Raw genomic sequence first — 13,689 nt, forward strand, 5'->3', positions numbered from 1 at the left:
CTATATTAATATAGTTTTATTTTATAGCTGGCTCCTAAAAAGAAGGGACGAATAGTCGGTATAGGCTCTGTTAACGAAGTTGCAAGGGCAACTTCGTCATACATTTCGAGACGGGATGAAGAGACTTCTCAGATGAAAGCTCGAATGGATAGCCAGCAGGTTCGTTTAGACTCTCTTGAGGATTTGCTAGACGTGATGGCTGTGGGAAACCCGGTTATGCAGAGAATGTTGAGTGAGAGACGAGCCGCTCTTGGGTTGCCAGTACGAGATCCCCAAGAGTCCGATCCAACCCGTCAACAGCCGAGCAACCCCACCGACTACTTCGAGGATATGTAATTTTTTATATATTTCTGTTTGTATTATGAATTTAAATATTATTATATGACTTTTAAATGCTTTTTTAAAAATATGTTTTTAATTTTCATATTTCGTTTTAAAATATAAATTATTTTAAATTACGAATATTAAATAAATTCAAATTTATTATATATATTAATAATAAGAATCGATGTAAACTTCACGTAAATGTTTACGAGTGATTAACGTCGAAAGATTTACGAGGGTTTTACATCGAAATGTTTACGTGTTCTTTACAACGAAAGTATTTACGTCTGCTTTACATCGAAACAGTTACGTGGAGTTTACCACGAAAACTTACGTCTCGTTTACGACGAAACATTGCCCTGCGCTTTACGAGGAATTTATGTCGTCGTAAACGTAACAAGTCGTTTACGACGAAATCTCCGTTACGACGGACGTTTTACAACGAAACGTATTTTGAGGTTAATTCGTCGTAAAACCCCGTTTACGACGAATTTACAACGAATATTGCCCTCGTAAAAAATATGTTTTCTTGTAGTGTAAGTATCTTTTACCTTTCATTAAAAGTGAGGACAAAAGTGATTAGTGTAAACATGAAAAGTGGTACTATGAATATGTTATTTGTTGTAATTTCCCTTTAATGTTACAGTATATAACATAATTCCAACAAATTTTAATTTTATTTCATATTTTTTACTATTTTCAAATTTACCTTTAAATTATTATCATTTTTTCATAAATATCTTAAATTTATTATTAAAAGATAAATTAAACCTCCCAAAACATTTATAACTACATAAGAATTAGTTACAGAAGTTTATAAACTCAACTTCACCCACTAAATAATAAATCTTAAATAATAATCGTTAAACCCTAAACTCAAATGTTAGAATATCTTTAATTGAGATTTTTTAAAAATGCTATCCAAATTGGTGTATTTCAAGTAACTTCTCAAATATGATCTTTAATATAAAATTATTTTGTCTTTGCAAACTGGATCATTTATCTTGGAGAGTCACTCCGGCAATGGAGGACCATCATTTTGCTTGGATCTTGTGATATATTTGGAAATGAAGAAACAATAAAGTATTTAGCAATTTGGATATTGATCCTAGGGATACTCTTTAGCTGGCAGAAACAGAGTCTTTACTTTGGTCCGAGGCACAAAATACACTTACACAGGGGACTGATCATATGTGCTTACCAGTAAATGCCATAACACTGTGCATTCCTGGAAGATGGTGTTTTACGGATGTATCATGGAAAAATAAGGAACCATACTCAGGACAAGGATAATATAGCACTTTGGAAGGATTTGAGGGTTTATTGGGAGCAAGGAATACGCGGGCGAGTCAGTCATCGCTACATTCGGAAATGGAGGCGCTCATTTGGGCAATGGAATGCATGAGGAACCTAAGACAGTTTAATGTTACATTTGCAACAGATTGTTCTCAGTTGGTGAAAAAGGTTTCAGAACCAGAAGAGTGGCCAGCCTTTGCAAGTTATTTACAGGATATCGCAATTTTGAAGACAAGTTTCAACAACTCAGAGCTCATTCATATACGACGGACGCAAAATACAATGGCGGATAGTCTTGGACGAAGTGCGCGAAAGCAACCGTTGCTCGTCGTCCATATGGATGCGGAATTACCAATTTGGTTTACATAGTCTAGATGAGTCTGTATTATAGTTGCTGACAAAAAAAAAACTACAAAATATTATAGTTTCTTTTTTAAATAAGTTTATGTTGTTTTAATAGTATCCAAAAATAATCATCTCTTTTATATAGGTTCAATTAAATTTTCAGATATATTCCAAATTTTATAAATGAAACATTAAATTATGTAAAATAGTATATTACATTATAATGTTATATAAATTAGAATATTTATTATAGAAAGAATAAAACTCGTACGAATGTGCGGGTCAAGATCTAGTGGAGTGTTAAAAGATGAAGTGGATAGTGTTGAATATCGAAACCATTGTACATAGTCCTATTGACTATTCAGTAGGACTATTTTCTGTGGTTATGTGTCATCGTTCTCAATTGTCTTTTTATCTATTTACTCGTCTTTTTTTTTATTTTTGAACACCTATCTATTTACTCGTCTTGGGATTCTTTTGTGTGGTTTTGCGTCATTGTTGTTATTTCTCTCTTTGCTGGAATCATTATTATGATCCTGTTCATCAGTTTCTTGCGTGCTCTCTCTATTCATGGCTTTTTCTTCTCTCACTTGGAAGCATGATATCTTCCCGAGCTTCCGTGGAGAAGACGTGCGCAAAAACTTTCTTAGTCACTTACTGGTAAAGCTCGAAAGCAAAGGAATCAGACCGTTCATTGATAATGACATTCAGCGAGGCCAGTCTATCGGTCCGGAGCTCGTACAAGCAATCAGAGAATCAAGGGTTGCTATTGTCTTGCTATCCCGTAACTACGCTTCTTCAAGCTGGTGTTTGGATGAGTTAGTGGAAATCATGAAGGGAAGGAAAAAGGAGCCAGATGAGTTGGAGGAAATACAGAAGGGCAGAGAAAGGGATCAACAAACAGTGATACCTATTTTCTACCAAGTGGATCCATCTGATGTTAGGAACCAGACTGGAGCTTTCGGAGAGGCCTTTGCCAAAACCTGTGAGGGAAAAACAGATGAGGTGAAGCAGGCATGGAGGCAAGCTTTGAAGGCTATCGCCAGTATCGCTGGTTATCACTCTCGCAACTGGTTCGTTCACTCACTTCCACTTGCATATTGTAAAATCATATAATATGGTAAAAATTACTTATAAATATATAATTACTAGGTGATTCTTCCGATATAAATATTTATAAAATAAATATTTAATAATTGATTGATATTTAATTTTTATTGTAAATCAATTTCTAATATATATGTATACCTTATATTAAAAATATTATATTATTTTAGTTAGACATAGATTTCAGATATGTAAGAGTTAGTCTGCTTGTTTTTTTTTTGAGTCAACAGTCGACTTGGTTATCACTTCAATATATTGAATTGTATCTATTTCTCTGAATTCAACTATAAATTTTTTTTCTAAATATACTAAAATTTTGATTAATTTTCTTATTTGTGTTTATGTTGGTTGTCATCTTAAATATGTAAATGTATTTTATTAAAATTATGTATAAATTAATATATATTATGGCTAAAAATAAACTGAAGTGTTTGACTCAAAATTAAATAAAACAATATAACGATAGTATTCTGAATTCTCACGCATATATATAAATTAAAAAAAAACAGAATTGTAACAATTTGTTAATAGTTTATTTTTCTATATTAATATTTTGAGTCATCCTGTAATTTATAGGTGTAAAAATGTTATTATAAAATTATATGTTTTTGTTATAGTTAGATCTTTGATTCTTGATATTAGTTGGATTAGTTTAGTTACTCATTTTGTGAGTATATTGAGTTACATATATTCATTCAAATTCAAAAAAATAATAGAATTACTTTTTATTCTAATCAAGTCAAATCAAATTAGTTTTATTTATCGCTTAATGCAAGTATTTTCATTATATTTTAATAATTTGATATATGTTGATTTTAAAAATGCTATAAAATAAAACGATGATCAATAGGAATTTACATCCAAAAGTATAAGTGATAAATTTTTGGAAGCTCATAAAATTTATAAACGTTTCCTATTTATTATATAATGTTATTTGGAAAAGTTAAAACTAAGCTAAATTAAAGCTCTAATTAACATAAATTACTATATAAAAAATAATATTACTAAGTATAAGTATAACTGATAAATTTTTGAAAACTCATGAACGCATATCAATATTTACAATAAATAGAATATTTTATGAATTCTAAATAATTGTATGCCTTAGATTTATTGAAAGGTAAACTAAAATTATTTTAAATAATATTAAAAATGAAAATTCAAACTTGCTTAGGTATTTTGATTATGTGTATATTAAGTTCCCCGAACATAAAGAAAATATAAAATTAACTAAATATTAAGAAAAAAGAATTTTTTAATAATGATAAAATATAATATTTCTACTTCATTAAAAGTATATAGTGTTATTCAATTTAAAATATTTTGTAATACTGATCAAAATATGCTTATTGTAAGAAATTTTTTTTAGTTTTGTTTTTAATATCTCTTATAAATACGCACTAAAATCTTTTGTGAATGTTTATGAGAAATTATAGTATATAAGTAAAATATATTTATTTTTTGCTGTAACTATAAAAGATTAATAATAAACTAAAGATTATGGAAAAATTAAATAAAATATTTTAATAATACTAATTATAAAAAAAATTTAGCTAGTCAAACATATATCAGTTCATGCTACTTAATTACAATAGAAATTCTATATATTAATGCTCAGTAAATTAATAAACACTATAAATTAATAAATTTTCTTAGTCTCAAGTTGGACTAGTATAGAATATAACATAATTCGATAAGACAGTAATATTTTGAAAACTCTTAGGTAAATATGTGATCCCATTAAAATAATAAATTAATAATTATCATATATATATATATATATATATTATATAAACATACAGAAAATTATTCATTGTTTATATTTATTTAAAATAAATTTCATCTCTAATTTTATTTCTAATTTCATCCAACTATATATCAAAGTGACTTTGTATTCTATAATATTTAATCATCATACATAAGATATATCAATAATCTAGCAAAAATAGTTAAATATATATCTATAAACTTTAACTATAATATATAATATCATAAATGAAATATTGTTTTCAGTTTTCTAAACAAAAATATATTTTTTTAAAATATAAATCCAAAACAGAAAATTTCTTTAAATTAATAACTCTATAAATTAATAAGTTTATTTTAACTAATTTAGAGAGTTTTTATGCTATTTATGTAATCATCTAAGAAAATAGATAGATATAAAAAAACTTATTTCTATTACTTTGAAAATATATAATTAATATTGTTTAAAATTATTTTTTAAAGGAAATAATATTCTTTTTAATATCAAAATTATCTTTCTGAACGTTTTTACGAAATCACATTATATACAATCAAATATATTTTCTTTTCATCTAAGAAAAAGAAAGATATAAAGAAAGTATTTATATTATTTTGAAAGTATATTTTATGTTGTTCTAAATATGTTATAAAGGGAATATTAAACTTTCCTTTTTAATGAAATCATCTTTATAAAGTTACAGATATCAAAGTAAAATATATAATTAAAAAATAAAGTAAAAAAAAATTCTGTGACTTAGTTTAGATTTTATTCCAGTTCTAAAATACAAGTATAAACTATAAACAATCATCTAAACTTATAATAGATCACAAAAATTTCCTAAGAAATCAAAATATTAGTTACTTTGAGTTTGTTTCTTTATACTGAGTCATTTCATTCTTGAATTTACAACAGTTTTACGAAAACATGTTAGTAAGACAAATTTTGAAAAATAGTTTATTTATGAGTTTCAAACTGTTTCTTAATAATTCAAATGAAATTATAATTTATTTACTCATCAAAATTAATATTCTTAATCAACATTTTTATTTTATGTTTTTGATACAATTGGTCAGTGTAAAACCTTCATAGAAACTAATATGTTATAATGAAACAAACCTGATATGGGTGTAGTGTACAAGAATTCTTTTTTTTTTCTTACAACTATGCCCATTAAAACAAAGTAATCCATTAAAACAAAGTAACCCATTAAAACAAACTACGTCTTGAATTCTCATAAAACTCTAATCTGATTCACCCAAAAAAACTATGGCTTTCATATCATATAAAAATTAAAATTAAAGAATATAAAGAAGTTAGTTAAAATTTATAATAAAAACCAACAACAAATTATCATGAAAAACAACATCAAAAGATAATAGAAAGAATAATCAGTATGCGTTTATCACCATTATAATAGTACTATCTAAATCTAACATTTTGGAAAAAATCTTAAGATTTACTTTTGTTGATTACTGCTTTTTAACGTTTCGCCTCTGTTTCTGTTAGGAAAAATGAAGCTAAGATGATCGACAAAATTGCCGGAAATCTTATGGAAGTGTTGGTGTTTACACCATCAAAAGATTTTGATGACTTTGTTGGCATGGAAGCTCGTATCGAGGAGATAAAATTGTTGTTGAGCCTACAATCAGATGATGACGTTAAGATCATAGGGATCGTGGGTCCTGCTGGGATTGGTAAAACGAGCACTGCCAGAGTTTTGTACAACCGTTTCTCTCTTGATTTTGAGTTCAACACGTTTATTGAGGATATCAGAGGAAGTAAAGAAATGCCTTCTCTCGGTGGCTCCGAATATAAATTCAAGCTGGAATTTCAGAAAGAGTTACTGTCTCGGATTTTCGACCAAAAGGATATTAAGGTTGATCACTTGGAAGCGGTTAAACAAAGGCTTAGAGACAAAAGAGTGTTGATTGTTCTTGATGAAGTGGATTGCTTGTTGAAACTAGAGGCAATGGCAAACAAGCCTGATTGGTTTGGTCCTGGAAGTATGATTGTCATTACAACCGAAGATAGAGACCTTCTCAAGTCACAAAACATCAACTCTATTTACGATATGAAACTTCCAGATGAAGTTGAGGCATTTGAGATCTTCTGCCAATATGCTTTTCGTCAAAAAACTCCACTTGATGATTTTTATGGGCTTGCTTGGGAAGTTACTAAACTTGTTGGTCGTCTTCCTCTAGGCCTGAAAGTCTTGGGATCGTCTTTACGAGGAAAGTTCAGGGACGAGTGGGAAAATGCACTACCAAGGCTCAAGTCTTGCCTTCACAAAGGAATTGAATCAATTCTAATGTTTGGCTACAACAGCTTAAATGATAAAGATAAAACTCTTTTTCTGTACATTGCATGTTTCTTTGTTGGTTTTGAGGTTGATCGAGTTAAACGCTGTCTTGAAGACTGTGATATACAAGTCGACTATGGGCTTCATAACTTAGAGCAGAAAAGTCTAATATACACAGAATACGGAAAAGTAAGGATGCACACATTACTGCAACAAATGGGGAGAGATATTGTCAAGAAAAAGACGAAGCAGATTGGAAAGCGACAGTTCTTGATGGATACCAGGGATATTTCTGATTTACTTGAAGATGAAGAAGATAGTGTAAGTTTCTTTGTTTACATCTCTAGTCTTCTTCTGTCTCCTTGGTTTTCCTAAGCTGAGGTTAACTTCTTTTGAATAATATATTCAAGGGTACTGCAAAAGTTCTAGGCATACAGCTAGAAAAATATTGGAGAAATGACGATATCATCAAAATAAGTAAAAGTGCCTTCCAAGGGATGAAGAATCTCCAGCTTCTAAGAGTCAACTCTCGTAACGTGCGCATACCCGAAGGCCTCAGCTGTCTTCCCGACAAACTCAGACTTCTAGAGTGGCCCAAATGTCCATTGACATTTTTGCCTTCCAAGTTCTCTGGCAAGTTTCTTGTCGAACTTATCATGAGAGAAAGCAAACTTGAGAAGCTTTGGGATGGAATCAAGGTAAAAAAAGTCGGCACCTTTTTTTTTGTAATGTATTGCATGTAAAGGACGATTAGTCATTTCTCTAAAGCTTATCTCTATTTTTTGTAAAACAGCCTCTCCAGCGCCTCAAGCGAATGGTTTTGAGTCGTTCTCGGTATCTGAAAGAGATTCCAGATCTCACAAATGCAACTAGTCTCGAGGAACTAGTTCTTCATGGCTGCGAAGGTTTGTTAGAACTCCCAATCACGATTGGCAATGCCACTAAGCTTAAAAGGTGCATACTTCGCCGTTGCTTTCTTTTGAAGGAGCTCCCCTCTTCTATGGGTAAGTTAATCAATCTCGAGGAACTGAACCTCGCTCAGAGCACGGGTCTGAAAGAACTCAGTGGATGCTTGAGTCTGGAAAAACTCAGTGGTTGCTCGAGTTTGAAAACACTTGATCTGAGCGAGACTCCGATATGGGAAGTGCCATCATCAATCAGATATAATTGGTCTTGTCTTAATAGAATGGATATGTCTGGGTGTAGAAACATCAAGGAGTTTCCAAATGTACCTGACAGCATTGAAGAGTTGGTGTTGTGCAAGACAAGGATAGTGGAAATTCCTCCATGGATCGAGAATCTGTCTCGTCTGCGTAAAATAATTATGAATGGATGCGAGGAGCTGAAAAAGATATCTCGGAACGTTTCTAAGTTGGAGAATCTTGAGTTTCTTGGTTTGCGTAAGAGTGGCAAAAGTGAGCATGATTATGTGAGTGAAAATGAATATGAATATAACCGTGACTTATTTGAAGCAGTAATCGAGTGGGAGGGCCCTGACTCGGAGTGCAGTTGGAGATTAGTATCAGACTTAGATGTTCACTACATTTTACTGCAATGTCTACCCACGAAGAAGGCGCTATCATTATGTTTAAGGGGTCTCATGAACACTATTCCAGATTGCATCAGACGTCTCTCGGGACTAACTAAGCTTGACGTCACAGGATGCCCTTATCTCAAAGCACTTCCACCGCTTCCAGACTCCCTTCTCTCTATAGATGCAGACTGCTGTGTATGCTTAGAGAGAATAGACTCTTCTTTTCATAATCCAAATATTTGCCTAAACTTTGCTGGCTGCCTCAGTCTGAATCAAAACGCAAAAGAGCTCATCTACACATCAGACTACAAACATGCACTCTTACCGGGTGAAGAAGTGCCTGCACACTTCCCTCACCAAGCTACTCCAGGTTCCCTGACGATCAATCTGATGCCAAGACCTCTTCCTTCATCCTTGAGATTCAAAGCTTGCATCTTGCTGTCAAAAGAAGATAGTTTAGAGAAGGAAGAACTACTGATGGGTGGTGTGTCTTGTCACGTCATGGGTAAACAGAATGGCCTCACTATCCAATATGTATCAAAACAGTATCATATGCACTGTAGATATGGCGGATATAGAGACCTTTATAATTATTCAAAAAAAAAAGAAGACCATCTGTATATATTTGAAGATTATTTCTGTCTAAACCAGGATTACCCTAAAGCCGGAGAAGCCACTTTGAGCGAGCTTGTGTTTGAGTTCATAGGCCATGGTACAAACTGGAAGGTGAAAGGCTGCGGTGTACGACTTTTGGAGGACGAAGAAGAATCTGGACGTGATGAGGATGAAGACGATGAAGCTGGTGATGGTGATAGTAATGAGGTTGAGGAGGATATAAAGGATGATGTAGATAAAACTCTAGAAGGAGAAGAATCTAGACGTGATGATGATGCAGAGACAAGAAGCAAGAAACGAATGAGGTTCAGCCTGTTTCGATGGTTTACATGAGAATGGAAAGTCCATATACCATCATATTGAGTGTTCATTCAGTGGTGGTTCTGTAAAGCAGTTTCTTTCAAGCGCTGTCTGTCTTAGATGTCAACTTTGGCTAGAAGTCCTAACTCTCTCCTACACATATTGGGGGTCAAGTACTGTCTAGCCTGATACATATGAAGCTAACATGCCTCCTATTCTGTATCAGTACCAGCGCAAGGGCCGAAAGTAGCGAGTTTGGAGATGCAATTTGGCCCACTGATGAGTTGGTTCATTGTGGAGCGTCTATTCTAGAAGAAAGCAAGTGAGAATACTACTTGGAGAGGAGGAGGATCTATCGCATGTGTGGGCAACGGTTTCACTTGGTCTGTCGGTTTCACTTCAGATTCCCTAACGATTAATCAGGCTCCACAACCTCTTCCTACATCCCTTAGATTCAAATCTTGCATCTTGCTCTCAAGAGGCATTATTAATCTCGAGGATGATAAATACGGTGTTTCTTGGCGCATCAATGATCTCTATGATGGAGCGGATGAGAAGTTAGTGATGCGTGTGTCTTGTACATTCAGGGGTAAACAGAAAGGCTTCACTTTCCGACATGTATCATACAAGCGTGACGACATGCCTTATCTTTATGGATGTGACGACCGTCTGTATACATTTGAAGATTGCCCTGGAGCCAAAGAAGCCACTTTCAGCGAGCTTGTGTTTGAGTTCAAAGTTTTTTATAAAAATTGGAAGGTGAAAGCTTGTGGTGTACAAATTTTGGAAGACAAAGAAGAATCTGGACGCGATGAGGAGGAAAATGATGAAGCTGGTGATGCTGATAATGATGGGGTTGAGGAGGAAATAAAGGACGGTGTAGATAAAACTCAAGAAGGAGACGAATCTAGATGTGATGATGATGCAGAGACAAGAAGCAAGAATGAATGAGGTTCAGCCTTCCGTAGATATAGGAAATTGTCATGTTGTTATTTTTTTCTGTGATTCTGTGCAATTCAATTTTCCAAGAAGAGAAGCTCAATCTAAACACACCCAGGGACAATCAATTTGGGGTTTATTAAGGTTCCAAGAAAATAATTGGACTTTAACAGTAATAGCAATGTTGCGTTTGTAAGAACAATTTGTTTCAAGTTATTCGTTCATAAACATATGAAGATGCATGATTGTAGATTTGGTAAAGGAAGAGCAAGAATCAGCATTGACTCGACCCAGAACCAGTCTCATTGAGGATAATATTAGGAATGTTTACGAGTCTATTACGATGGTTCACATGAGAATGGAAAGTCCATATACCTTCATATTGAGTGTTCATTCAGTGGTGATTATGTAAAGCAGTTGCTTGCAAGCGCTGGATTTGATGTAAACTTTGGCTAGAAGTCCTAACTCTCTCCTACTCATATTGCGGGTCACTCCTATCACAACAAGTCACAACCTAAAGCTCAAAACGATGCAGTTTTCATCGAGAAAATCACAGAGCCCACGAAGTCAGTTCAGGCCCAACCCAAGACCAATGAAATTCAAACTTAGACTAGTCAACAGAACTCTTCAACAGTCATAACAGATGAAAACAAAATCAGAGCTGGCGAAGAGAAGAGAAGAGGAAAAAGGATAGCGACTGAGTGTACTGAACTGAGAAGTGGTCCTGAACTGTACAACTCATTTCAAGCCCTTGGATGTCTAGGAGAAGAAGGATGATGACACGTCGATAGTGAACTAGGGCTTTCATCATTTACTATATAAGATTGGAGTGAGACATTGTAAAAGCTTAAGAAACAAGAAATAGAAATTACATTTTCAGAAATCTTATTTCTTCAACTTTCATGGTATCAGAGCACCATGGAAGCGCTTGAACTCTACAATCCTCCTTCACTCAAAATAGTAAACTCAGTTACAGTAAAACTCACAGAAAGAAACTACCTTCTATGGAAAAAACAGTTTGAAGCGTTTCTCAAGCTTTGAAAGCTGCCGCAAATATAGCTGGCTATCACTCTCGCATCTGGTTCGTTCACTTTCACTTCCACTTCCACTTGCGTATTTAATTGTAGTTACTAGTTAAGAATTATGGAAAAGAATAGAGTTAGGAGTTATGGAAAGCTCTCATTACAGTCATTAGTCATATAATATGGCTGTTGTGAGAAATATACTCCTGTCTTGTAATATTTAATACTCATTGTATGATCTTGATACTAGAAGCTTCGTTTCTTGTTGACTGTTTTAATGGATCGCCTCTGTTTTTGTTAGGGACAATGAAGCTAAGATGATCGACAAAATTTCCGGAGATGTTATGAAAGTGTTGGTGTTTACACCATCAAAAGATTTTGATGACTTTGTTGGCATGGAAGCTCGTATCAAGGAGATAAAGCTGTTGTTGAGCCAACAATCCGATGATGACGTTAAGATCATAGGGATCGTGGGTCCTGCTGGGATTGGTAAAACGAGCACTGCCAGAGTTTTGTACAACCGGTTCTCTCTTAATTTTGAGTTCAGCACGTTTATTGAGGATATCAGGGGGAGTAGTGAGATGCCTTCTCTCGGTGGCTCCCATCATAAGTATCAGTTGGATTACCAGAAAGAATTACTGTATAGGATTTTCAACCAAAAGGATATTAAGGTTGATCACTTGGGACTGGCTAAGCAAAGGCTAAGAGACAAAAGAGTGTTGATTGTTCTTGATGAAGTGGATTGCTTGTTGAAACTAGAGGCAATGGCAAACAAGCCTGATTGGTTTGGTCCCGGAAGTATGATTATCATTACAACCGAAGATAGAATTAAACCTTCTCAAACAATGATATTCCGTGTTTTTAACGGTTTTAAACTCGTTTTGGAGCAATTAAATGGTCGGTTTTAATTAATGTTTTGGTCTATTTGATGCGTTTTGGTGTTCTTAAGTGTAATATGCAGGTTACTAGATAGCTTGAAAGAAAAGAACGCATTCGGGATTTATTCAGAAGCAAGATAGACCGAACAATGGACCGAATGAAGTATTGATCGCACAGGACGTGGGATCGACCGATCCGGTCAATGTGGATCGACCGATCCTATGCTTTCATGCACTAGATCGACCGATCCGGTCTATGTGGATCGACCGATCTCAGGCTCTACGGGCTCCACACGCACAAACGAGCTTTTCACTCCTTTTTACCCACTCCCCTCAATAATTCAGAGAAGAACTCGACCTTTGAGACTCAGAAAAGACCAGGGGCGACCAAGGAGGAGATTTACAAGTTCTAGAGAGAAGATTTGAGTGTTTTGTACTTGTTTTGGTGTGATTTGTGAAGATTTGTAAAGGAGTTCATCTCAAAACCATTTGGAGAAGATCTTCTGAACCTTTACTCTGTTTTAATACAATCTTATTATGTTTTCTTCATCAAAATCGTTTTGTTCTTGCTTAGTTATGTGTGAGTAGTCATCTAGTTGGGTTTAGGGGTTCTCATAGGGGATTTCTTGATGTTTTGATCCATAAAACATGTGTAGACTAAGGGATTACGTTTTGGTTCTTCATCTAATGGATTTCTTACTGCTTGAACTGAATTGATCACTTAGTTCATGATTTCAGATTGTTTGATGCACCGAAAGTGATTGTTTGAACTTCCGAAAATACTTTAGATGAGCAAAGTGTCCTTAACCCTCGGAAGTTGATGTTATTGCGCTTTGTGAACATATTGAACCTGTTCTTAATGCTTGTTTAGAAATTGAAACTCAGCGGAAGTTAGTGTGGAGATTTCTATAACATAGAGAATTAGCGCTACGGAAGTAGGTTAATTCTAATATCGTGTTTGAGTTCTAGACGGTTCTTAATATATCCCTGTGTCTTCCATTAATTGTATCTTGATTAAAAAGAAATCCCTGAGAATTCCCAATGCCCAACGTTTGTTTTAAAATAGTTTTCAAATCGTTTAAATCATCTTTTTACATGCTTGTTTATGCTTTGTGACACTAGAGAAAATTAAATAAAAACCATCAAAAATATATTTTGATTCGCTGTAGCTATTAACTTGTCTGCAACTCTACGTGTGATCATCGGTCCCTGTGGATTCGATCCCGTATTACTACTGCGTACTTTACTGTGCACTTGCAGTTAGATAATCGGGTTAAAACTCG

General features: G+C 33.8%; 2 protein-coding genes across 2 annotated transcripts; both read left to right on the forward strand.

Moving 5' to 3' along the window:
• Positions 1 to 2,289: 2,289 nt before the first annotated feature.
• LOC106387783 (disease resistance-like protein DSC2) lies at positions 2,290 to 10,736 on the forward strand. The gene is made up of 4 exons (XM_013827701.3): positions 2,290 to 3,038; positions 6,326 to 7,439; positions 7,529 to 7,816; positions 7,912 to 10,736. Exons 1-4 carry the CDS (start codon positions 2,536 to 2,538, stop codon positions 9,598 to 9,600), a joined length of 3,594 nt encoding a protein of 1,197 aa, XP_013683155.2. The 5' UTR covers positions 2,290 to 2,535; the 3' UTR covers positions 9,601 to 10,736.
• Positions 10,737 to 11,243: 507 nt separating this feature from the next.
• On the forward strand, positions 11,244 to 12,471 carry LOC125593076 (disease resistance protein RML1B-like). Its single transcript, XM_048769055.1, has 2 exons — positions 11,244 to 11,587; positions 11,830 to 12,471. Exon 2 carries the CDS (start codon positions 11,846 to 11,848, stop codon positions 12,434 to 12,436), a length of 591 nt encoding a protein of 196 aa, XP_048625012.1. The 5' UTR covers positions 11,244 to 11,587; positions 11,830 to 11,845; the 3' UTR covers positions 12,437 to 12,471.
• Positions 12,472 to 13,689: the final 1,218 nt, after the last annotated feature.

The sequence above is a fragment of the Brassica napus genome, chromosome C9 (assembly GCF_020379485.1).
Source record: "Brassica napus cultivar Da-Ae chromosome C9, Da-Ae, whole genome shotgun sequence".
Taxonomy (NCBI): domain Eukaryota; kingdom Viridiplantae; phylum Streptophyta; class Magnoliopsida; order Brassicales; family Brassicaceae; genus Brassica; species Brassica napus.

Bases quoted from the DNA above. Each gene is read 5' to 3' on its own strand.
- LOC106387783 (XM_013827701.3), top strand. From the start codon at position 2,536: ATGGCTTTTTCTTCTCTCACTTGGAAGCATGATATCTTCCCGAGCTTC. The intron at 7,440-7,528 runs GTAAGTTTCTTT...AATATATTCAAG, and splicing joins TTGAAGATGAAGAAGATAGT to GGTACTGCAAAAGTTCTAGG. The intron at 7,817-7,911 runs GTAAAAAAAGTC...TTTGTAAAACAG, and splicing joins AGCTTTGGGATGGAATCAAG to CCTCTCCAGCGCCTCAAGCG.
- LOC125593076 (XM_048769055.1), top strand. From the start codon at position 11,846: ATGATCGACAAAATTTCCGGAGATGTTATGAAAGTGTTGGTGTTTACA.